This window comes from Cydia amplana, chromosome 1 (genome assembly GCF_948474715.1).
Source record: "Cydia amplana chromosome 1, ilCydAmpl1.1, whole genome shotgun sequence".
Lineage (NCBI taxonomy): Eukaryota > Metazoa > Arthropoda > Insecta > Lepidoptera > Tortricidae > Cydia > Cydia amplana.
The window spans coordinates 23,067,626-23,094,490 of record NC_086069.1 but is presented as its reverse complement, the minus strand read 5'-3'; the positions used below and the strand labels follow the sequence as shown (position 1 = coordinate 23,094,490).

Genomic DNA, 26,865 nt, shown 5'->3' with positions numbered 1-26,865 from the left:
TACCACAGATGCACCCTTTACATTGAAAAAATACCTGTAAGTAACTAGTTTTAGCTAAGCACAGCATTTGTAAAATACGAGTATACATTATTTTTCGGTCAAGTCTTCTAGCGAGCCAATAAAATACAACTTGTACCTAGAAACTACGCGATTTTACTACTTTTCACACTTGTATCGTAATGTACCTATCTACTATTATTGAGTGGGTATATAGGTATGGGTAAATAATACATTTTATTAAAACTTTAGATTCAGACTCAGAGATCCAATTTATATCCGAAACGCTAAAGCGAAGCGGATGTAAATCGAGGAAAAAATTGGTAGGTACCTATTGTCTGCCTTTATTAAATCTGCTTGAAAAATCAACAAAAAACATTCGAATCCTTTGTCAACGTAGGTAATATGTTTTATTCTATGCACTAGGTAGGTATTTTATCCTTCATTCGCATCATTCCTGGTAGCTTTAGTGATCAAAGCTTTTATTAGCGTTATCGTTGTTATTACAGCTCCACTCAAAGGACTTGAACACGGCGTCCTTCGATTGGCTTGTAGTTAGCAGATCCACCGAGGACATCCACCACATCAACGGAATAATGAATGCGACTTCTATACGATTCGACCAGACTATCGTAGCTTCCTTTCCAAATGCGAATTATAGGCCTAGATTGCGATCGCTACAAATTTGTGATGGCAATTTCCTATACAAGTCGGCAACTAAACCTACTAATCGGAGACGTAACTTTTTACCGAGAAAGCAATATTACTACAACAATTGCCGACATCGCTATGATCAAAACTGCAACAAGACGGAGTATGAGAGAAATTATTATCGAACATCGGAAAGGTTCAGAAATTTGACCCGAAACCAAACTTACAAGAAACAGGGGAGCGTTTACCCGCTGTTCCAATCAGGAGTTTTAAATTACAATTTCTCTCGGACATTTGATATGGTGAACATAAGTAAATTCTTTGTCACTAAAGAATTTAACAAGTGGATCAGAGCGAACAATGTTCATCGTGGGATTGAAGGAATACACTTGATCCAGTACTTCAAAGTGCGGACCAATTCAACTCTGTACGCTTTCTATTTAGGTGGGTAAGATATTTTATCGAATACCTTTTGCTGTGAATCAGTTGAGCACGAAAGCTTATAAAAGTTTTCCTTCTCAAATACCAATACCCCGTCTGTCAGTCTTCAAAGTTAGGTAGTAAGGTAGGTACTTTGTTGTTTCTGCAATCTGTGTATTAGGCTTCCAAAGAAATAAGATTAACTTTGATACAGAAATCAGGAAGAAAGAGAACGGTCATTCATGATCGGGTAAAGGCCGAAATCGGAACAAAGGTAGCTAATGCTATTTTGTTTTGTACACAGGTGGATAACACTGAAAGTTTATAGAATAGAGATAAAACGCTCAAGAACATGGCCATGGAACACCTATGGCATGCTCTGTGCAAGATTCTGAAGGGACATTGTGTATGGCCCGACATGTTTTCCGGATCTTCTAGAAACTTTCTGTTACCATTTATTTCTAACGCAAATTGAGTGATTTAAGAATAACTTACGGTTAGGGTTTCCAATCCGGATCCAGAATGTATGAAATTATCCGGATCTGGATCCGGATCCGCGGATCTTGCCATACATTTCGGGTCCGTCGTGCAAACCCTACTTACGGTAGACCGTTCCGGTGGCCGGCATTGGTCCGGCATGAAACGTCCGATTTTTTAATTAATTTTACAGTATTTATTCAGCATGTCTCGCTTTTTTGGTTGTGAGTGAGTGTTATCAGATAGAACAATGTATGAACAAGTTTTCGTTCAAGTTCTTATTGGATTTAAAACTTATGTCCTGAGTTAGTATTAAGTACACACTTATTAACTTATTTTGTTCAGGCGACTGGGATCGTGACCACTCGATGTCCCGTGTGGAGTCTCCATACCCCGTGGAGGCGCGTAACTTTCAAGGCGAAGAGTTAGTTGTTGGTCGGTGCAACTCGAGCGGCGACGGCGCGGCGGCTGGCGATGACGACGGACCCTCGGCGCCAGCATTGCTTGATGATGTTCTGCATTTCCTTATATTCAGGATAAACGCTTCGTAAGATTTTATCATTATGAGTCTCCCCGAGTAAGTACCTGCCCTAATTCAACAGTTCCTAGCAAATTTAACCAGATACGGGGGAAAGGTGCCACTCAAGAATCTTTCACCCCGGCGGCGGCCAACGCTTTTTTGAGTGATGTGGTGCAAATTAAGTCTAGCAAGGACTGTAATACGGTGGTGTCAGAACTAATATGTTTTTGCGCCTTATTATTTATCCATCTACCTATCAGTATATAGTCGCATGTTATTTTCCGCAGGTGTTCAACGAGATATTACGGCAAGCTAGGGTTCCGAAGCTACGAAGGCGCGTGGACGGGCCTCCTCGGCGCGCTGACTGAGCGCTCGGTAGACATCGCTCTAGAACCGGTCACGGTCCACGCGCCACGCTACCAAGATATGGACTTTATCTTCCCTATTGCCGAAACCATGTGAGTTTTATAACCAAAAGGTAGGAATATAGAAATTAGTTACATTGGCGCATCGTATAGGCTCGCTCGAGGATCACGGTCGATTTTACAATCATATCAATCACTTTGCTTTTTAATCTTCCTCAAAATGTTAGCAGGTACAACCTCCCTCCAATTATTATTCGTGCCTTTAATGTACTGAAAGATATTTATCGACGCTTACCGTAAACTCAGGTAACTATACCTACTTAAGGACGTATAACTATAGTCCAGTTTTTAAAGATGATTCTTAAAGAGCCTTTATGATTTGTACCCGTTACATTTATTTTGGAGATTAGATACACTAATGCTCTTTCTATATTATATATTCAACATCATTTGAAAAATACTTGTAAGTTGTGGACTAAAGTTACCTGATTTTACGGTATCGAAGAAACTAACGCAGAAGCCCTATGAAGATATACCACAAACTAGTGAAGGTGTACAAGGTATTAGGTACGTGGAATCGTAAGGAACAGTTGATAAAGTTAGGAACAAACTTTGTCTATCGATAAGCGGGCTTTATCTCAAGAATTATTATTATTATTTGTTTGTCCTTTCCACATCTCGGGATTATGTTGTCTCGGACTTTTGGGAGGCGTGCGTGGGGCCGAATCTCACAGCGCAGAGGCCTTTTAAGACAATTTAATCTCAAAGTAAGGCGACGTGGCGGATACCATACCGGAGCGCACAATATGATACATCTGGAGATGGTCCCATTTCCTGAAGTAAGAGACAGAAATGCCAATGAGAATAAACTTTTGCCTCTTTATTCGTCGCGCCATCCTGACGAGTGAGCTTTGGGTGCAAGGGCAACAACTCTTAAATTCGGCAATTTTGCGTGAACTTGTGTATCGGCAGGTGCAACATTTACATCCGGCATCAGGAAACATCAACGGTGCGGGACATCTTCTTGGCTCCGTTCAGTGCGCGCCTCTTAGCCTGTGTGCTGGCGGTGGCGGTGGCGGCTTCGATCGTCGTCGTACTTATTAGCAGAGCGACCCCCAACCCGAACGACTCTCGGCCTATGGAGTATACTGAGGCCTTTGTGTGGACTACGGGGATTCTTTGTCAACAAGGTGCTATCTCTTATATACGCATAAAAAAACCGCAAATCGATGTACAGTTTAGCCATTAGAGCTGAGTCTTTTTTTGACAGCGTAAGACGATCACTTGACCGTAAGATTTAGATGGCCACTCATTTAGATGGCATATATTTAAATCAATAAAGAAAAACTCAATGACATTACATGAAAAACTGTTAAGTTTATTCGGGTAATTCCGGAAATCTGGTAATCCCGAAAATCATTGTAAAATCACTCATATTCCGTTGTAGTAAGAGTCAGCTTTGGGAATTATGCGCCACTATTCGTCATTCGGAAATACCCGAATACACCTTACATGGAATGTCATTGAGTTTTTCTTTATTGATTTAAATGCCATCTAGTGAGTTTCGCTCTAACTGGTATTAATATAACTCGAGTACTAACAGTGATGTGTTTAGGGGTTTCAAGTAATTAACGCTAACGCTAGATGGCGTTAACCTCAATTATACATAGTGCATTTTGCACTAGTCATTCATACATACATATAGGTACATACAATATCTCCATTTCAGGTGGCTCATGGACCCCGCCCGCGCCGGCGGCCAGCGTGCTCCTCATCGTCTGCCTCCTGTTCGCCGTGGTGACGTACAACGCGTACGCGGCGTTCATCACGTCCGTGCTGTCCGTGCGCGTCGCCAGCGTCGACACCGTGGCCGCCGTCTTACACTCGCCTAACTTCAAAATCGGATATATAAAGAATGGAGCGGATCAGGCATATCTCATGGTAGGTACTTCAAAATTACTAAGTCGAGTGGGGGGTATTATTTTAAAGTTCCGTACCTCAAAAGGAAAAAAAAGCGGCCAAGTGCGAGTCGGACTCGCCCATGAAGGGTTCCGTATTTAGGCGATTTATAACGTATTAAAAAAAACTACTTACTAGATCTCGTTCAAACCAATTTTCGGTGGAAGTTTACACGGTAATGTACATCATATATTTTTTTAGTTTTATCATTCTGTTATTTTAGAAGTTACAGGGGGGGGGGGGGCACATTTTACCACTTTGGAAGTGTCTCTCGCGCAAACTATTCAGTTTAGAAAAAAATGATATTAGAAACCTCAATATCATTTTTGAAGACCTATCCATAGATACCCCACACGTATAGGTTTGATGAAAAAAAAATTTGAGTTTCAGTTCTAAGTATATGAAATGAAATGAAAAATATTTATTTCGAGCAACTATGGACTCATACAGATTTGTTAGTAGACTTACGTTCCTAATGTTAGTACCTAATTAACTATTAAAATATTTACAATATATATACACTGCTGGAAACATGCATTTCGCAGCAGTGTCTCATATACGGGCAGTCAAGTCTGTCCGCTATCACACACAGGATAGGGTTGGGGCTGGCCCGCACCCGGCGCACCAGGGATGTGCATCGTTTGCGCATAGTCGCATAAAAGCAGTCCACGCGCGCTTCTGCGAACATCCCTGATGCGCTGCAGAAACGAGGCAGCCCCATCAATACCCGGAACGCGTTATTGTATTGGATCCGGAGGGCCCCGTAGGACCGCTGCGTATAGAACCTCCATAGGCTGCACGTATACAGGGAGGTACAGTACGTTTTAAATAAGGTAAGTTTTACCTCCCTCGTACATCGCGCAAACCTACGGGAAATCATATTTGCCCTAACCGACAGAGCCCTCCGTTCTCGTTCTACATCCAGATTGTCCTTTAAGTCAGACGCAACAATATGACCCAAATATTTGAAGCTTCCCACTCTCTCTAGTGGAATATCATTTAGATATATGGGAGGAACCTCATTAACCCTATTTTTGCCGGGCTCAAATACCATAAAATTACTTTTAGTTACATTGTATTTAAGTCCATGTTCAAAGGCATATTTCTCACATACATGTAACAATTGTCGTAAGCCACAAGCCGATGCGCTGAGCAAAACCATGTCGTCTGCATAGCTTATATTGTTTACGCACACTGCGTCTATATAACAGCCGACATGCATCTTACCCAGCGCCTCGAGTAATCCATTTACGTACAGATTGAAGAGTGTGGGCGAGGTCAATCCGCCCTGCCTCACTCCACACTCCAACCTGTACGGGTCCGACAGTGTACCAGCCCATCTAACGCTATTGACCTGGCCCCCATACCAGTACTTAAGTATGCGAACTGTCTCAGAGGGTAGTTCAATAGCTTCCAGCTTCTTCCATAAGACATCGTAGGAGACCAGGTCAAAAGCCCTAGAAAGGTCTAGGAAGGCAGCATAGACTGGCGTTTTCCTATCCACGTAATATTTGACAGTATACTTAAGGCACAGTATCGCACTCTCAGTGGATAGCCCAGGTCTAAATCCAAACTGATTATGGTTAAGGTGCACGTACTTATTTAACTGTGCGTTAAGCAAACTGTCAAATACCTTTGCTACAATGGTCGCAAGGGAAATAGGTCTATAGTTAGTGGAGTCGGATAAGTCACCAGTTTTATTTTTAACGACCGGCACTACAATAGTCTTCATTAAGTCCTCAGGTAGGTAGCAGTGTCTAACGCACAACGTATAAAACATCGCTAGCGTCCTTGAGATATGAGGACCCGCATATTGAAGATGCTCAATGCTGAGGCCATCATGCCCCGGGGACTTGCCTCGGGAAATCGAGCGAATAGCTTTAGCTACTTCCTTAGCCGTATAACGAGGTCCAACCGGTTCCGTGATGGCCTCAGCACTGTTCATCTCCTGCGATGGTCCAAGAGGCGATTTTACAACGAACTGTTCCCTAAAGTTGTTAGCGATGTCTTTTAAATCGCTTTTGCCTCCAACGCTTACAGGACAGCCAGGCCGAAGCTTTGTGTTATTGGTAGCCTTCCAAAAAGCTCGGAAATCTTTTTTGGAGTGTTGCGACGCTATGTAATCCATTTTAATTTGAGTTTCGTGATCTTGACACCATTTAAGGCGAGATTTGAAGATTTTACGCGTTTCACACATCTCGTTAAATAAATTTCCATGTGAGGGTCTACCGTTAATAATCCACTCTTGAAACTTCAGTCTCGCTGCCCCATGAGCGCCCTTGACATGTCGATTCCATCCCACCACCCGATTTTTAGACTTTCGTTTCCTACTTTTACAACTGGCAATAGCCGCCGCGCATAACACTGACACAATATTCTTGTATAATTGATTAATTATTGTTCTATGGCTAGTTTCATTGCAGTACTTATCTACGCAAAGTCTAAACTCTGATGGAAAGTCAATACATTTTAATCCATTACTACATTCGTCACTGTAGCGAGCTACCTGATCCGCCCCTCTCTCCCCCCACACCACACGTTGATTATGAATACTAGGTAAATTTACTAATCTAGGTGTTATTAAGCATAGATCACATTCTAGCATAAGGGAACCCCATATAGGGAACCCCAAAAATTTATTGTTTTTTTTCTATTTTTGTGTGAAAATCTTAATGCGGTTCACAGAATACATCTACTTACCAAGTTTCAACAGTATAGTTCTTATAGTTTCGGAGAAAAGTGACTGTGACATACACGGACAGACGGACAGACAGACAGACAGACAGACAGACATGACGAATCTATAAGGGTTCCGTTTTTTGCCATTTGGCTACGGAACCCTAAAAACGGAACCCTTTTAAGAAACACTTGTGATACTGAACTGATTAGGTTTGACATAAAAAACGGGAGGGACCGTTTTTCCCCGAGCAGTCTATTATTCAATATGCGAACTTATTGATCACTGGATATCAGTTCAAACTTATATGTATCCAAATATATATATTCTTATACTTTTTCAATGGTATGCTTGACCTTTTGGGTTTGCAGTGTCGAGAGAGTTCGGGGGTTGTGCTACTAAATCCAATTACTTGTTTCTGCCTTTTAAAAATGTTTGGCGAAAGAATGGAATGGCAGGATAAAATGTGTCAAAGGCAATATGCTGGATAACGGGCAACGGAATGCTTGAAGGAAAATTCATACCGTAAAATGTGCCTATTCTGCTCCTCACTTGTTGATTGTGCTCCAGCAGTTTTTATATTATGTACATGAAAACTATATCACAACCTCATTAGTGTTAAAGCCTGACCAGGAATAGGTATATGATCACACACCATTTTGCGGAATATCACTGGAACTAATTTTTTCATACTATTACTGAACTGTCACCCTATACATGAGAATAACAGCGCCCTCTTGACAATGATCATATATTACTGGTCCGGCTTTACATCAGTCATATTTTTGAGTGTCGTTGGCGTATGTGTCGTCTCATAGTTTTAAGTCAGGTCCCCACTGAAAACCAGCGCCACGGATTGCCGCGGCATTATGCTGAGTGGGGGTCCTATTTTAGCGTCCAATGTTTTTTTTATGCCTGTATGTTTTAATTTCAATTATGTAATATGTTGTGGCGTTAAATAAATGTATTTTCTTTCTTTCTTTCTTTCTATATAGTAGGTATATCAACATAACCTACCTACCACAATATAAAATACATACTTAATCTTAGAATTTTAATTTTTCGAATTTTGTAGCAATGTAGGCTCATTTTACGGAACTTCGATGATCGGCATAAGGGCAAGTGAATGATGACATTTTATTGTTCCAGTCGACCAAAGACTCCCAATTGAATGCGTTTTACATCCGGGGGTATTCGGACGCTGAGAACCTGGTGTCTTCGGCAGAGGAGGGACTCGCGCGCGCCGCGCGGCTCGACTACGCGTTCTTCGCCGGGCAGCGCGCCGCGCGGTCCACACTCAAGTTTGTATTGGCACACAAACTCCTTACGTGATAGTAAACCAGTAGAGAGGATCCCTCCCCCCACCCCTCAGGGGGAGATAAATACCTACACTGGTCCAGAACTCTCATATCCTCCCTACTTAAATCTTTCCACTTGGCACGTTCGGCAAATGCTGGATCTTTTTATTCACAAACAAAATTGACAACTATACGTGCCGCCCATTCGTAAGAAGCTTGAAAACAATATTGAATGAAAAACAGATATCTCAACCACAAACTAAAGGTAGGTATGCTATCGTGTTGTACTTACTAAATATTTTCGTACCAAATACATATTTGTATTGTTTCACGTTTAAATAAAGGTTGACTGGTAGAGAATGCCTTATGGCATTAAGTTCGCCTTTTGTACAGTGTGTTTTCTTATGTGCAATAAAAATTAAATAAATAAATATTTGCGTTTACCGGAATGCCGTTTCGAACTCCCTACCGCGAATCACGTTCGACGTGTTGCCTCTCTGTCGGACCTGTGAATTCGTACGTAAGTGTGACAGGGAGGCAACACGTCGAACGTGGTTCGCAGTAGGCCCTCTGGGTCGTGTCGTGTCCTCGCATCATAGGTACCTTCTCAAGTTCTCACCCTAACCACACAAGCTCACCACGTTGCCATAGTTATAATAATGTTAGGTATAGGTACCTAACTAACAATATTTATCAGATAACTTCAGATACAACGATCGTGCCTGAATGTTCAAATAGAATATTCACTGACGCTTTAAATTTCGAACAAAGAAATATTAACCTTCAAGGTCCTTTTTTTGGTGGTTTTTCTCATAAATGAAAAATATATACCTACAAGCAAATAGAAAACCAAAAAGCCCTATTCAATATTCACTTATTTTACCCACTGACTTAATATAAAAGAAATAGACACACAAAGCAGAACAAAAACGTCAAGAAATGTGGATCCCAATGACGTTTCGCACCATTTGCATTGATGATAAAAACGCTTACGTAAATTTTGAGCCAAGATAAATGTTTCGTACAGAAAAGAGCTTAATGTCGTAAGCATTAAGTGTCAAATTTGCAAACATAAGTACCAACACTGTTAAAAAATTTAGTCCGATGGCACTAAACGTAACGTATTTACGTCAAACAACGTCAAACGAGAATAATGAACGAATGGAGTCACTTTGGTACACTTTAATATGTATTACTGTACAGGAAAACCAATTGAAGTAATAAATAAAACAAATTTAATTTAATCGGGAGCTCAAATAAAATTAATTCGTGGTTCAAATTCAAACAAATTAAATTTTTAATTCGTAAGTATACGTCTTTAAATACTAATTTCCTTGAAATAAATTCTACTTATTAAATAACTGTGTATTTAAGATCTATATTTACTCATAGCACGGGTGCACGGGGACATTTAGATACTGATTGGATTTTTTTTATAAAGTCTACCTATACTTTATAAAAAAAATCCTGTGGTTGTCACTGTGTTCCGACAGGTTTAGCATTTACAGTTAGTCGATATAAGCCCTTATTGGTGGTGTATATGTCGGAAACAGAGAAATGGGCCGAACACACAAGTGCCGTTTTGCCTTGTTTAAAACTGCATCACCCCTATCTCTTGCTATAATTAAATAGCAGTCCACTTTGCACGTCGCATAGGTTTTCTTGGAAATCTTGAATTTAAACATAATATTATTTCTTATGAATTCCATATAAAAATATAAAAAAATATTGACCTCACATCGACTCATTAGAGTTTTGTTCCTTGACATCCCTTCTTTGGTACTAACAAATTAATTTATTCAAAACCATAAAATTACCACCAGATTACATAAATTATGTAATGCTATCCAAAGAACTAACCGAAAGAAATACATTCCATCCTTGTTTTATCATTGTTATTTTTACATATTTTAACGGCACATTTCGTAATTGTTGACAACTTCACATTTGAGCGTTTCAAACAAGACTAAACGAAAAAGTAATGCATGATCTGTTTTGACATCACTTTTGTGGGGCCATTTTTGGCGGCTGATTGAGTATCCAGTTCTTTATACTATATCAATGATTTTACCTAATACCTACGTACCTCGCATTTTATGTTAGATATATTACTATCATAATTATATGATACAAACTTGTAAATAAGTACTTTTGAAATATTATTAAGTACCTAATATCGTAAATTATTACTAGGTCATAACATAACCCGAATACCTATATACGAATCTGCCAACATATCGCGGACATAAAATGGAATATAAACATTTTATCGTCATCGATATTAAATCCTGCATTGGTTGTTAAAGCATCGCTGAAGGTAAGATTGCAGCCATTTAATTTACAAACTTAGGATGCCGTTACAGTTACACAGTATGAACCCGAAATTAAATTCTGAATTCTGGTAGGTACTTTGTCTCACACATATGTCATAAAAAATCTGATTAATCAGCAAAGTTGTCTCATATCAACGTCTGGCTCACTCTGTCTACCGCTAAAACCGAAACCCGAAATTTCGTTATCGTCTCTCTAACGGATGGATAAATCTACGCTGACCGATATAGACACAAAACAAAGAAGCTGGAAGTACTTTTACTGGATGAGCTAGTATTTTAGTTATTATCAGGTATTGGCTCGCGAGAAAAAGTGCCGTTCGGATTTAGACACAACCATTGTACTGCTAAATACTGCACCAGCATTACTGCTGCAGTATTGCAGCGCGATATTACTGCCGACTGCATTGCTGCCGCATGTGTCAAATTCCGGGTAGCAGCTCCTTAATCTAATAAATCTGATAGCTGATGCTAAATCTATTAAACGAATAACTGAGGCCAGTGAGGCCTGAATTAGATGCATTTGACATCAATTGCTTTATATTAACCGCTGATTTAGGAATTTGATGTTGTGTACAGTACGGATAATATATGATGGTCGTTCTTGTCTACGTGACAGCGTGATAGATAAAACGGTGTCCGTCACTTTTTAACACCGCGGGATAGAAAGTGACGGACACGCTATCACGTTATCACGTGGAATAAATACGCTCGCAGGTCGTTGAGCCAGGCCCGAGGGCGCTGCGCGCTGCGTGAGCTAGCGGTGCCGTCGACGCGGGCCCATCTTGCGTTCCCTCTGCCTCGTCGCTCGCCCTACGCGCGCCCTACGCTCGTCAGGTAAAGCATGTCGTTGTAAATGTTGTAATATGAGAGAGTAACTTAGATTGTACGCGACTGGCGTGGGCGGCAGCGACAACCATAGGTGGGAACGAAAGGTCCGATCGCTGTGTCTCGCTCCAACCTATGGTTATCGCTGCCGCTATCGCAAGTCGCTCAATGTCGTGGCCGATCCGTATGGGGGCACCTTCTTAGCGGCAGGTTCGCGAGTGCGCGAGCTGCCGGTACCGTTGCGATGGATCGACACATAAAGTCAATACGGGATCCTAAAAAGACCGGTCAAGTGCGAGTCGGACTCGCGTTTCAAGAGTTTCGTACCTCATACAAGGTTTTACGTGAAAAGTATATACAAGCTTGCTTGCTGCTTAAGAAAGGAAAGTTTACTCTTACTTGGTATCTGAATATTTTAGCTGATTTTAGCACAGAACTGTGAGTTTGAACCACAGAACAAGTAGAATGGCGATGCGAGCAGGGTACGTGTCGCCGCCGGTTATGAGCAAACGCTCGCATGCTAGTACTCGCCCGCGCTGACCGAAAAACGTAAACATGCCTTTTGCGCCACAATAACGTTCAGATTAAGAAGCTAGACATCAAATCTGTCTAAAGGAGGCGTATCCATTCACCAGGCACACAAGTTTTTACTACCGTTGCGCCGCGCGTTTTTGCGCGAGAAATGTGGAAATGTGGAGAGGAACGAGCGGCGACACCGGTTCCGATACTAACTGGGCGCGATAGCCGTTCTAACATCTTTAATAATGTTCTGTGGTTTGAACTGTGAAATTATCTGAATTTATTAATCACCAGAACTTTATTGTCTACCTATATGGTTCATCATTCACACGGATCATATTTTGAATTAGACCACGCTAAGTGCAGCAAATGCTTGTCCTTCGCTTGTTTTTTAGGGTTCTCTTATAGTTTCGTAATGTCCGTCAGTGACGTCAGCTTGGTTATTTGTCCGATTATCCGGTTATCTAAAATGTCATTCAATAGAACTTGCTAACTATGTATAGTTTGTAGGTTTCTAATAGACCCCGAAGGCTAATCCTATTGTCTATTGTTAAGAAAAACCGCTCGTGCCACGTGCCACAACCACCTGCATAAAAAATCGGTACTTCGGTTACTGAGTGCCGGCGAGTCGAACGCTACAGAACCTCTAAAATGTGTCATCGAGATGCGTAACAAAGGCGCGTTATCGGAGAGCGCACCTACACTGGTTTTTTGAGCGTTGGACTAGCCCGCGCTCATGTGCCAAATAGAATAATTAGGACCCTTTTTTGCAGGTAAGTAGCACGTGCGGTTTTACTGAACAATAGACAATAGGATTAGCCTTCGGGGTCTATTAGAAAGCTACAAACTATAAACAAACTGCCATACTAACTGTTGTAACTAAGAGTAAAATAAATAAATAAGTAAAATCAACGTGTAGCACACCATTCGATAGCTATAGATCTAAATACTTTTGGAAGAAATAATTGCTCGTAAAGTCAAATTGAATAGCTATCTACTAGATAGCTACTACATTTTGAACCGGGAGTGTAAACAAGTAAATAGGTATATCACTGTACACCTCCGTATATGTGTAGGTATATGTATAATAGTATATATATGTCGGCGACGGATGGTCCCGATGGCGGTAGGCGCGTGGGGGTAGTACCTAGATGTATTACTTCACAGCCAAAATAGTAGGTATGCTACCTACGCATGAAATAAACATTCAGACTTGTTAACCATACTAGTGCCTACTATATTTCAGTACTAAATTATCAAAACGACCAATCACTATTCTAAAATGATTTTATTTAAAATAAAAAGATCACTTGAAATCGTTCAAATCTTTATTTTACAAAAGTAAGCTTCTAATGGCACATAAGAAATCAAAATAACACTTGGAATAAAACACTTAGATAAACGGTTAAAGAACGTGAGAATCTATAAACTTTCAGAATAATCCTTCAGGTATAAGCCTTCAGGAACGTAGCGAATTAGGCACGAGCTTGGCTAACGTCCGATCTCTAGCGCGGTCCGATCAAGAAGAAAGAAGCCAGTCCCAGCCGCGGAGCCAACCGCTCCCGCCTCCAATTCAAGTTGGTAAACCTGCCTGACCAGTCTACCAACATAACGACAAAAATGCCTGCCCGTGCCTACGTTCACTCAAGATAGGTACACATCTTGACGTTCCAAAGCCTTCTACCTGTCATTTTAGTTCAACAATACGCCAAACATTGCTAATCGATTTTATACAGGCGTCTAACTATGAACTGTAATTTTGTAATTTTAATAATTTCTGGTATCTCGCTCCGACATATATATATATATATATATATATATATTAATTTATGCTGCAGTTTTGGTTGTCAAAATTTGGCGTTGGATCATTCAGTTACTTAATTTACTTCTTGTTTTGACAAGTGGCGCCTGGTGCCGTTTTGCGCCATCTAGTTCAGCCGTCAAACTCGGGCAAGATTTTTGTTATACTTTACATCTCTTCTACAATAAATTACTCTTCAGCTCTGTCATGACTTGAATGCAAATATATGAGCTTTGAAACCTTCTAAATAAACCAGTACCTATTATTGATTAATCCAGCGCGTTTTCATTGCAGTCCTAACAATTTCAGTCTATGGTCTGTGGCTATTACGTGCTCTGTCAACGACGTGCGAACTCAGCCATGCGAGTTTGTGATACGCTATACTAGCAGATTGACAAAACTTCGTCTTTCTAAGTGTTACCAAGAACTTGATCGTTCACTACGAGTAGAGGTCTGCTTTTAGGAAAGTTACGGCACTGTGTGTAGGTGTAGGTACCTACTGTGTACTAACCACGTACTTACGGAGTGGAGCCAGTGGAGGCTTCTTTACGAATTCTCGGACTTGCTGCGCGAACTTTAGCTGTTTCTTCCTAATACATATCTATCTATTCTATCTAGTAATCAACGTAATACGACTTCTACTAGATTTCATTAGCAGTGCTAATTTAATTTAATTTTAATGCTCAACTGCTCACCAACCTAGCACGTGCTACTCGTGCTAATGCAACCTAGTTAGTAACTTATGTTGATTGACGAAACTTATGTTGTTTTGATCTGGTTTTGATAGGCTGTATGTTTACTAAAGTCTATTTTTTTATTCGGTAGACTGAAATGACAGTTAATAGTATGAACATGAAATGTCATTTCATACTATTAACTGTCATTTCAGTCTACCGAATAAAAAAATAGACTTTAGGAACTTATATAGTCCGTCAACCAAATCTTGTCAGTAGCAATGTAAAGCAAACTAAAGTAGGGCAACACTCAAAGAGCAGTATTGCGCTAAGAAAAGCAGCAATGTACATCGAACCAAAATATTTTTTTTCCGCTGAGCGCGCCCTGCGTACGTCAATTCAAATTGTCACTCGCGGTTTATTGAAAAAATTTGAAACATGGACGGACAATTTAAAAGCGATGTTAAAACAATGTTAATCAAAATGATGAACAAATTTGAAGATATCAAAAAACAACTCCCTATCGTAGTGCTTATATTCTCTTTGTTCCCTATCTATGTCTTCTAAAGTTTACTAAAATAAAATCATATCAAAATGCAGATAATTAGATAGTGCATATATTTGTTATTTACAATATAATATGCCACTTGTTAATGAAAATTAGTGTACTCTTCTGGATGAATATGACATACCTGTGTAATTTTTTTTTGATTGGTATATATTGTACAATAGTATTACATATTAAAAATAAAACAACTGATACTTGGGTGTTTATTTAATTTAAAGGTAAATAAGATAAGGGTCACTTTAGCTTACACTATAATTCAGGTCATTAATTGAAAAAATATAATGAAGTTACCAATGTTACCGGGTCACTTACAACCAAGCATAATACTCTGTAGTATTCTATTGCATCTTTGTAAATAGTCACAACTGATTGCTGAAAATATTAGACATGTGGGCCTATGGACGGTTTCCAGGACACAATTTATGGTCTTGTTTGGATAGAGTTAGGCATACGTTTTAATTTTATTTATGCCTTTTAACCCTAAAACAAAAAAACTGAACATAATCTTAAAAGTTCGAAAGAGTTCTTCTAGTATGTACTTGTCATAACCTCAATTTTTAGTAATGTTTACCATCAACGAGCATGATTGTACATTGCAGGCCCCTTAGCTTTGCTTATTCTTATTTAATGTATTGGTATTTAATGGTGACAGCAGAAATATCTCTTGAAACAGAAACGATTCAGAATGAAAACCAAATGAAAACAAATAAGGTGACGGCTGTCATTCATCAATCCACATTCCACAGATAAAACACAGATGACACGCATTTTGGAATCATTCGAACACAGTGTTGCTAACCCGCGATTTTTCAAATTTGCCGCCTTTTACTACTGACAAGATTTGGTTGACGGACTTTATATAATTTATAAAATTTATGACGTGTGACGGTGGGTATCTTTAGTATCTTTACCTTTAGGGTTTCATCACCTATTTTGTTAGCAAAGAAGTATTTATTAACAACTATGAGAAATCAAAGTTAAGAGACAACAGTATCGAAAAACCTTTTGGAATTCTCCTGCCGTATAAGTATCCACTAAGCGACCCGTTAATGGCTTCGTTGTACTGATCTCTCAATCAATGTCATACTAAGACCGCCTCTTCCATAACGTTTTTGGGGATACCTATTGAGTGTCGAACTGTCGATCGATAAAGGAGACATGAAGGAAAGAGCAAACATCCAACATCTATTAATCATGATACGAGTATGTTAAGGTAAATATGACTGTCTTTCTGAAAAGTCATTGCGTCGCGTCGGCTTAACTCGTAAACCTCTTATCGCCATTTCAAGGATATTAGGGAGTTCCTTTAGCTAGCGATGAGTAAAGCTGCAAACCTCTTTAATAACTAATTTCAGGGGAGATAAGAGGTTTGTGATTCTAGCCGACAATAATATATGCCAATTTCCAAAAGTGGCCTTCAATGTTCTAGAAAATTAAAAACATTGGTAATAAAAATTCGATCCCAAAAATTACATATGGGCTGGTTTTAGTCGATGTACCTTCTTAATTCACAATCATAAATAAGGCTCTAGTATCCAGTATCCTAACTTTCGGGTATAAAAGAGACAACTTTTGTGTACCTATCCCAAAAAAGACCTAAGCAAGTAGTACTGACTACGAGTAGAAACCTACTACGTAAGTACACGAACGACGACTACACGACCACACGACTATACTCGTATACGAAGGCGAAGCTACTTCGTAGTAGAAACTCTTGAATGATATATATGATAAAGATAAGATAAGATAAGATAAAAGATAGTTTATTCAAGTAGGCATAATTACAATGCGCTTATGAACGTCAAATAAAGCTAGGTAGACCGGCTCCAACCCTACACCTCTGCTCCGAGAAGATTTAAATCCCCCCTCAATTGGAGGAGGGTATCCCAATATGGGACCGGCAACAAACTTGGCGGGACACATCTTTTCAAAAATAATTACATTATGTAACTATTTAATTGTATACAATTGCATGATGATGATAATTTAGTTTGCTGTTGTTGCGGAGCGGCGGAGCAATGGCGCGGTTGCAGGCGGCGCTGGTGCCGGGCATGCCGCGCTGTGCGCCACCACCCGGGTTCGCTTCCGCGCGCGCCGCCGATGTGCGTTCCGCGCTCATCCTCCTCGTCATTGGACTCGTCACTGCCCTTTTATTAGGTAAGTGCGCAAATTCAGTGGTCAGTGTGGCGCGGCGCCCATCTTTAAACAAATGCAAGCGGCCTCAGTGCACGTTGCTCAGATCTCTTGGAAGCTTGATATGATACCACACTGCACGCCCCACCAACAGCGCCGATGAACGCACTATAACGCGCTAATTATTTTCATCAAATAGGGAAGTTGACAATTTTTTGGAACTGGTTATTAGTAGTATGCGGAGTCGATGGTAAACACAGTTGGATAGAAGTGAAATATTTAATGTATATTATTATAAAATTACATGTGACATAATGTTTACAATGAGAAAATTGTTGCCGAGTGACAAGTAAAACAAACACAGGCCTAGACATATTAAAATTTAAACTAGATTCTAAAAATGGCCAGCGTTATACTTCAACACCCCCCCATAACGTGGGCATCATCATGGCTTCATGCCACACCAAGCTGACGAGTGAACACCTCGTGCTTGACACAGCCCAGGGGCTTAGTGAACACATCTGCTAACATTTCACCCGTAGGGATGTATACAATTTCAACGTTAAACCTATCTATCATATCTCTAACGTAATGAAATCTTATTTCTATATGCTTGCTCCGTCTGTGATGAGTGTGATTGGTAGCAAGCTGTATAGCAGATTGATTATCACAATACATTACTATTTTACAACTAGTCGTCATTAACAATTCCTTAATTAAAGCTTGTAGGAACACCGCTTCTCTACTCGCTTCGCTCAAGCTGCAATACTCCGCCTCGGTCGACGAAAGCGATATGCACGACTGTTTGTAGCTACCCCAAGATACCGAATTACCGGCGTATTTAAACACATACCCCGTGTACGACTTTCGATCAGGATCAGCCGCCCAATCTGCATCAGAATAACCCTCAAGAACGGGATCTACATTCGACTTCTTAAATATCAAAGCCTTTTGCTTAGTGCCTTTAAGATATCGCAGTATACGCTTGGCTTGATTCCAATGGAATTCCGTATAACAACTGTTAAATTTACTTAAAAATGACACGGCAAACGAAATGTCAGGTCGCGTAGTTACGCATAAATACATAAGACTACCAATCAACTCTTGATACGGAAACTTCGTTACAATGTTATTCGTAGCATTATTAGAACTCTCAACGACAGAACTAACATTAGTTATCATGGGAGACTTTACAGGCTTACAGTCTGTCATGCCAAAACGATCTAACATATTGTCAATCCGCTTTTCCTGACTTAGTTTGATGGAAGTTGCATCACGTTCTACCTTTATACCTAACATGTTTCGTACCGGGCCTAAGTCTTTGAGTTTAAAAAACTTTGACAAAGAACTTTTTAACGTCTCAGCCAGACGTTTGTCATTATAAAACACGAAAAAATCGTCAACATACAGAGCGATAAAAACAATCGACTCACCTGATCTCTTAGTGAAGATGCAGTCCTCTTGTTTACACTGTCTGTATCCCAAAGAAAGTAAGACATGTTTTACCTTTTGGTACCAGGATCGCGATGCTTGCTTCAACCCATAAACAGCCTTTCGTAATCTATATACTTTGTTCTCATTGCCAGGACATATGAAACCTTCCGGTTGTTGCATAAAGATCTCCTCCTGCAAATCTCCATTCAGGAATGCTGTCTGCACGTCTAAATGATCAATCTTAAGATTCATTTCCACAGCCAGAGATAACAACAATCTTATAGAACAGTGACGAACGACCGGCGAAAAAGTTTCTTGGAAATCTTCACCATATTTTTGAGTAAAGCCTTTAGCTACCAACCTTGCCTTATAACGTGTAATATTCCCATCTGAGTCTCGTTTAAGGGTAAAAATCCATTTATTTTTAACGACGTTCTTGTCAACCGGTTTATCAGTAAGTTCCCAAGCTCCGTGTAAGACAAAAGAATCGATTTCCTCTTTCATGGCCTTCTGCCATAACTCTTTATCTTCACAACTCAAAGCTTCTTTGACAGTACGCGGCTCTATGGGCTCTGTCACATTACACACGTTAGTTATGTTACAAGTTGTCTTAGGCATACGTGGGCGTAGGTTATATCGTTGACCAGTAGACTCTGGAGCCAATTCAGGCAATCTTACCGAATCTTCACTAGCCTCGCGTTCACACTCCAACTCAACAGGATGATGTGGTGATTCGGCAGGAACTTTATCTGGCTCCGCCTCAAGAGGATGATCTGATGACTCAGCCAATAGGTACTCTGGCTCCGCCTCAAGTGGATGATCTGACGACTCAGCCAACGGGTACTCTGGCTCCGCCTCAACCGACGTAGTCTCCAGCATCTCCCTCTCATTATCACCTCCTGTAAGATAAATAGGTTCAAACACACGTTTTGGCCCTATTTTAGAATGTCTCCCTGGAAACACAGATTCGTTGAACACCACATCACGTGACACAACGATCTTATTATCATCAGGATTGAACAAACGATATCCTTTCACGTTATCATAGTAACCTAAAAAGATTAGCCTTCTACTTTTGGGGTCTAACTTTTTACGTTTACAGTCATCTACATGAGCAAATGCCTCGCAACCAAAGACACGCAGATTTTTAAGGCTCACTTTCTTACCACTCCATACCTCTTCAGGTAACCTACCAGAAAGTCTCGAGCTTGGCGATCTGTTGATCAGAAACGCCGCTGTGTTTACAGCCTCTGCCCACATCTTGTCATCGAGATTTGCGTTATACAGTAGACATCTGACCTTGTCAAGTAAAGAACGATTCAGGCGCTCCGCGGATCCATTCTGCTGACTAGAATAGGGTACCGTCAGCTGATGTACAATGCCTTTCTTCTTAAAGAAGTCCGTCAACTCAGCATTTACGTACTCAGAGCCATTATCTGTTCTCAGTACCTTGACTTTAGCACTACACTGATTCTCTACCAGTCTAATAAAATCTTTAGTGTACTTACACACTTCACTCTTCTTTGCAATGGGATAGGCGAACACCTTCCTGGAGTAGTCGTCTAGGAACGTGAGGACGTAGCGCTTGCCTCCGAGAGAAGTAGTCGGCATCGGCCCCATGACGTCACTGTGAATGAGCGCCAGCCGCGCCTCGGCCACCTGTTTGTTATGATCGGTCACAAAGGGAGCGCGGGATTGCTTACCCTTAAGACACACATCACAAACTTTCTTCTGAGTAGTAACCTGAAAGTCAATGTCATTAGCAACCTTCCTAAGTGATGCCAAGCTGTCAAAATTTATATGAGCTAAACGTTGATGCCATAACATCATATCCTTAGACGTAGATGACGTTGTCAGATTGACTTTACCCACAGAATTAAGCCTGTAAACTCTCCCAATTTTCCTAGCATGTAAAACTACTTTACCAGCTTTAAGTATGTCACATCCATTATTATCAAAAATAAATTTAAATCCCTTTTCAGCAAGAGTAGACACAGATATTAAATTAACAGTAAGGTCAGGTACAAGCATTACATCTTTCAAAGTTGTATCTATCGTTTGTCCACGAGAGTTAACCGTAAAATGTACGTCACCTTTCCCATTCACTTCTAACTTCTTACCGTTAGCAACACACACCTCCTTAGTCGACGACTCATCAAGAGCTTGAAACCATTCTTGGCGTCCTGACATATTATCTGTCGCTCCAGAATCAATAATCCACGAACTGTCCGTGTTAAGTGCAGACAGCACCATAGAAGTCGTCATCGCTCCATTACGGTCCGATTGAGGACAATCCTTCTTGGTATGTCCTTTAGAACGACACTTCCAACACCACAACTTGTTCGTACTTGACGAGGTACTAGCGTGTTTTGATGTACTTGAGGCATTTTTCTTCTGGCCTCGGGAGCTAGCTTTTTCATTACTACGATTCCTTGTAAATAAGCAGCCATCGCTATTGCTACCACCAGCGACGCTCCCTTTCCATCTCTTATCTTGAAGAAGTTTTGTTTTTACCATATCTGTAGTTATATCTATACTAGAATGCTCCAGAGCCATTATCATTGGCTCATAGTCTTGAGGTAACCCTTGAAGCATAATAGCAGCCAGAAATTCATCATCAAGAGGTTTCTTCATGCTACTCAGTTGTTCAGCAAGTGACAAGATCTCGTTGACATAAATCTCCATGTTATCGAACTGTTCCAACTTAATGGAGCATAAAGTTCGCAGACACGACAATCTCCTGTGCAACCCGGTGTCATCGTATGCCTTCTTCAAGGCATTCCACACATCTTTAGCAGTTTTCGCCTGCGTGATGTGAGGATAGCACGATTTTTCCACGCTCAAACAAAGCCTCGCTCGAGCCCTCTCCTCTTTACGAGCTAATTTGGTAGCGTCGTTCTCACCTGCGGTTTCTTGTTTTCCCGTAATGCATTGCCATAGATCCTCGAATACGAGTATATTCTCTATCTGGAATGCCCAATCGCGATAGTTAATGGTACCTTTCAGCTTTTCCAAAGTAACTTTCGAATTAGTATACTCATCCATATTTCGAGTTATATAATAATATTTTCACAAAATATTTTACACTTCACATGTAGCACATAACCTATTAGTAGTATGCGGAGTCGATGGTAAACACAGTTGGATAGAAGTGAAATATTTAATGTATATTATTATAAAATTACATGTGACATAATGTTTACAATGAGAAAATTGTTGCCGAGTGACAAGTAAAACAAACACAGGCCTAGACATATTAAAATTTAAACTAGATTCTAAAAATGGCCAGCGTTATACTTCAACACTGGTTTCATTTTGTAGATAGACACGTAATAATTACAGAAAAAAATATTAAAAAAATATATTCATTAATTTTGAATAAAAAAAACATGTATAATAAGTTTCGTGTTTAAATTTCGCGCCTAAACGCTCCAAACTGTCACGTGACCTTGATGACGTAACGGCGTTTTAAACAAACTGCTGTCAGTAATTTTTTTAAATTCTTTATATGGCAACTGTCAATTTTTTTTAAAGCCTTAACACACTACCGCATCGGACAGCGACCTTCTTTCTCGCTCTAACTTATAGCTGCGTCCTTAACGCACCACCTTACACACTATCGATTCGTGCGCCGCACCGCACCAAGATCGCGTTTCGGTACGATAATCTGTAGACACTTAGGCAGGTTTTATAACTTGTCTTTGGTGATTCCACTGTGATTACGTCACGCGCTCTGATTGGCGTTTGCAGTCACGTGATACTGGGCATTATTTAAAATACTTTTGATTATTTTTAATTAATTTATTACGCCTATTTACACTTGCAAAATATGATTTTCCGCGTTCTAATATTCCCTGCTATGGTAAAAACATAACATATTATATATTCGCGATTCATGTCAACATCCCTATTGCGGCTTAAATATCAAAATATCCTTTCCACTGATTCCGGGAATGCCGCACGACGAAGTGACTCCGCCATGTGTATGAAACGTATTTTATGAAATAGCATATCATACACGTGGCCTCCGACAAATTAAATAGGTAGTACTTTTAGGCCTCTTGCATCATTCTACTAACCCGGGGTTAACCGGTTAAACCTGGAGTTACCATGGTTTTGGTTACCAGTACAATTTGACACTGGGTTAACGGCTCCACCGCTTAACATCGGGTTAGTGGGATAGTGCAAGTGAGCCTTACTGTGTAAGCCAACGAACGTAACGTTAAGTTTAAATTCTGTTATTCCCTCTAGTTATAACCAAGTCTTACAAGAGACTTTTTTTTCTTACAGTAGTAACAACAGAGGAAAAAAAATGTTCGTAGTTACCACCAACTCACCTTAGTGGTGGTAATTATTAGTGGGAAAAAATAGCTATTTTATTAACCGCCTTCAAAAAAAAAAAAAAAGCAGGTTCTCAGTTTGACCCGTATGTATGTATGTATGTATGTATGTATGTATGTATGTATATTTGTTCGCGATTATCTCGCGTTTGGCTGAACCGATTTTGATGCGGTTTTCAGAAAAGTGTTTCTTACATTCTGGAGAAGGTTTTTAGTATACATAAATCTGAGCCGATGCTGAACCCTGGCTGTAGCTAGTGGAACTCAGGTTTGGTGCAACATAGGCTCACGCTGTTTTGGTCATCCGACACGCCTTGATGAGCACTTGGGAGAGCAGTACCCAAGATAGAGCTGATGCTGAACCCTGGCTGTACCTAGTGGAACTCAGGTTTGGTGCAACATAGGCCAACGCTATTTTGGCCATCTGTCACATCTTGATGAGCACTTGGGAGAGCAGTACCCAAGATAGAGCTGATGCACCAAACCACCCTGGCTGGCAGGGTTCACCCTGGCTGTACCTAGTGGAACTCAAGTTTGGTGCAACATAGGCCCACGCTATTTTGGTCATCCGTCACATCTTGATGAGCACTTGGGAGAGCAGTACCCAAGATAGAGCTGATGCTGAACCCTGGCTGTACCTAGTGGAACTCAGGTTTGGTGCAACATAGGCCCACGCTATTTTAGTCATCCATCACATCATGATCAGCACTTGGGAGAGCAGTACCCAAGATAGAGCTGATGCTGAACCCTGGCTGTACCTAGTGGAACTCAGGTTTGGTGCAACATAGGCCCACGCTATTTTGGTCATCCGTCACATCTTGATGAGCACTTGGGAGAGCAGTACCCAAGATAGAGCTGATGCTGAACCCTTGCTGTACCTAGTGGAACTCAGGTTTGGTGCAACATAGGCCCACGCTATTTTGGTAATCTGTCACATCTTGATGAGCACTTGGGAGAGCAGTACCCAAGATAGAGCTGATGCTGAACCCTTGCTGTACCTAGTGGAACTTAGGTTTGGTGCAACATAGGCACACTTTGTTTTGGTTAACCGACTTGTCGTCGTGTGCCTATGTTGCGGAGTTCCACTAGGTGGGTCGATGAACTTTTTTCTAACTGCCTTTAAAAAAAGGACGTTCTCAGTTTGACCCGTATGTATGTACGTATGTATGTGTGTATGTTTCTTCGTGATTATCTCGCGTTTGGCTGAACCGATTTTGATGCGGTTTTCAGAAAAGTGTTTGTTACATTCTGGAGAAGGTTTTAGTGTACAGTTCATGGATGGTTTGAAAAACCAATTGGACCCGGTAGCTATTAGCCATGCTATCGGTATACCTACCAACTTTATGTTGCTAAAACCGATTTAGATAAAATAGTGGGAGTGGGAGTCGGACTCGGACTGGGACTGGGAATGGGAGTGGAAGTGGGAGCAATATACATACAAATCGTTTAGCACCAAAACGTCATATTATGTTGTGTCGCGATTATCATCGAGTTAGGCCATCACCAACATTAGTAGACTAAATGGAGAGCCTAACAAACTAGTATTTTAGCCCAAAACCTATCACTAAAAAGTAAAAAATAAAATAAAATAAATAAAAAATAATTAAAAAATTGAAAATAAACAAAAATAAAACCAAAATAAAATAACTTAATATAATATCTTTTTTAAAAAAAGGGAACCGCCTTCAAAAACCCAAACCCACTGAAAAGTACAAAATAATTTTTATATGGCACCCCTTTACGTGTCCAGTCCCTATCCCACGGCGTAAAGCAATTTTTTGCCAAAAAGTAATTAATACGTAATAATAAGAAAATTAATAATCATCCGGGTAATTACTTAGTTTTTGAAGGCGGTGCTAAACCAACAAAAACAGTCATTATTACCAATCAGAAAAACAATACGAGTACGTAGTACCTACAAGAACTAAATTAATGAGTAAACTAAGTATGTCTTTATAATGCAAGTAAGTACAGCGTTCTTCGTTGTCTAAAATATCGGTTCTCAAAAATTTTGGTTTGGCACCGACTTCAAAAACTAAGTAATTACCCGGATGATTATTAATTTTCTTATTATTAGGTATTAATTACTTTTTGGCAAAAAATTGCTTTACGCCGTGGGATAGGGACTGGACACGTAAAGGGGTGCCATATAAAAATTATTTTGTACTTTTCAGTGGGTTTGGGTTTTTGAACGCGGTTCCCTTTTTTTAAAAAAGATATTATATTAAGTTATTTTATTTTGGTTTTATTTTTGTTTATTTTCAATTTTTTAATTATTTTTTATTTATTTTATTTTTTTATTTATATTTCTCAGTGTACTTAGTCAATTTTGTTTACGTTTACAGATCTAATCTGAAAGGAATTCCGTTATTGCACTGTTCTGTCAAGTGCTCAGTAACTTAAGTAACTTGTCTGGAGTTTCATTTTATGTTTTCATTTTAACAAATGGCTTTCCGTATTTGTTGGTTGACAAGTTAAGACTTAAGACCCTTGTATAGAATGGGAACAGACTTAACAGATAAATATCTATAGATATAGTAACCACACTATACACTAATAGGCACATGCATTAAATTGATTAAAATTACATAAATACCTACACTTTCTATTTTGAATGTCATTATAGTTGCCAATATATTGAAAAACTTTTTCAGGTATGGGTGAATACTTTTGGAAATTTCGCAAACAGTTCCAAAAGCTTACGGCTCGCAGCTTCGGGCTAGTACTAAATCGGATCAGATTTGATTAGTTTGGTGGTTTAGAAAATATATGTAGGAATTGTACGCTGTATGAAAATATATTATGTTAGTTGTTCATAATTGAAGTCAATAAATTAGGACATTGGTTGACTAGTAGGAATAGCCTGTGTATTGTAACGTTATGCAAGCAAGTAATCAAGCATCGCAATCGTTATGAAACGGAATCCGAAATGGTGTTGCGGGAAGCCTCTAGGACTAAGAATTTGACTCCAAAATTAGCTCCGAGACTGGAGGTTGTAGAACACAGCGCCAGAGTTCAAGCGGTCAGATTGTTTAACAAGATGCCTACAGATTTTAAAGTTTTAAAATGCGCCGCAACTTTTAGAGATAAGTTAATAGTAGTTTATGCAACAGTGGTATAATAAGGGTTCTTAAAATTCAAGGGTCGAAGTTACAAAACGAGACGTAGTCGAGTTTTGTAAAAAAAGACCCGAGAATTTTAAGAACCAATTATGAGCTGTTGCATACATTACTTTTTCTATGACAACTGCAGCAAAAAAAAAAAAAAGAGTTATTATTAAAAAAAAAGAGTTATTATTAAAAAAAAAGAGTTATTATTTAAAAAAAATTGAGTTATTATTTAAAAAAAAAAGAGTTATTATTGTAAATGAAAACATACCTCTTTCAATCAAGATGATCGGAACTTGTATCTTTAAAAAAAATAAAGCAGTTGTATTATACTCATAAGATGACTGCTAGCAGTCATCTTATGAGCCTATAGACAAAGCATTCAAATGACATTGCTTTAGATATCACTGTCAGTCATTTAATTGACACATTTAAGTGCTGGAGTAGAAAAAAGTATATTTGTTAGAAAAATGCTGTTATGACATTAGTGATTTTTAATGTAACACTTATTATTTATTGTTGCTGACATAAACTTAAGTATATAATTGATTATTATTTATTTATTTTCTTACTTTATGATGAATTTGCTGTGGTTGTTTGTTGAAACGCTTAATGTCATAATAGAATTTATTTATTGAATAATCATGTATGTTTTGCATGCTTTTTTGTTTTGTCCACTAGGCTAATCACAGACAATCCAACCTCTAGACATAGCATAGTCGCGCTACCCCCTCTGCCACACATACGGTAGCGTTACTCCATCTTCG

General features: G+C 39.6%; 1 protein-coding gene across 1 annotated transcript; it reads left to right on the top strand.

Annotated features, from left to right (window-relative positions):
* The first annotated feature begins 494 nt into the window (after positions 1-494).
* On the top strand, positions 495-25,759 carry LOC134651391 (probable glutamate receptor). The gene is made up of 9 exons (XM_063506491.1): positions 495-1,092; positions 1,891-2,092; positions 2,353-2,523; positions 3,403-3,620; positions 4,160-4,371; positions 8,216-8,367; positions 11,412-11,531; positions 17,075-17,241; positions 25,646-25,759. Exons 1-9 carry the CDS (start codon positions 594-596, stop codon positions 25,738-25,740), a joined length of 1,836 nt encoding a protein of 611 aa, XP_063362561.1. The 5' UTR covers positions 495-593; the 3' UTR covers positions 25,741-25,759.
* Positions 25,760-26,865: the final 1,106 nt, after the last annotated feature.

Coding starts and splice junctions, on each gene's coding strand:
- LOC134651391 (XM_063506491.1), top strand. CDS start 594: ATGAATGCGACTTCTATACGATTCGACCAGACTATCGTAGCTTCCTTT. Junction 2,093..2,352: donor ATATTCAGGATAAACGCTTC/GTAAGATTTTAT, acceptor TATTTTCCGCAG/GTGTTCAACGAGATATTACG. Junction 11,532..17,074: donor GCGCGCCCTACGCTCGTCAG/GTAAAGCATGTC, acceptor ATGATAATTTAG/TTTGCTGTTGTTGCGGAGCG.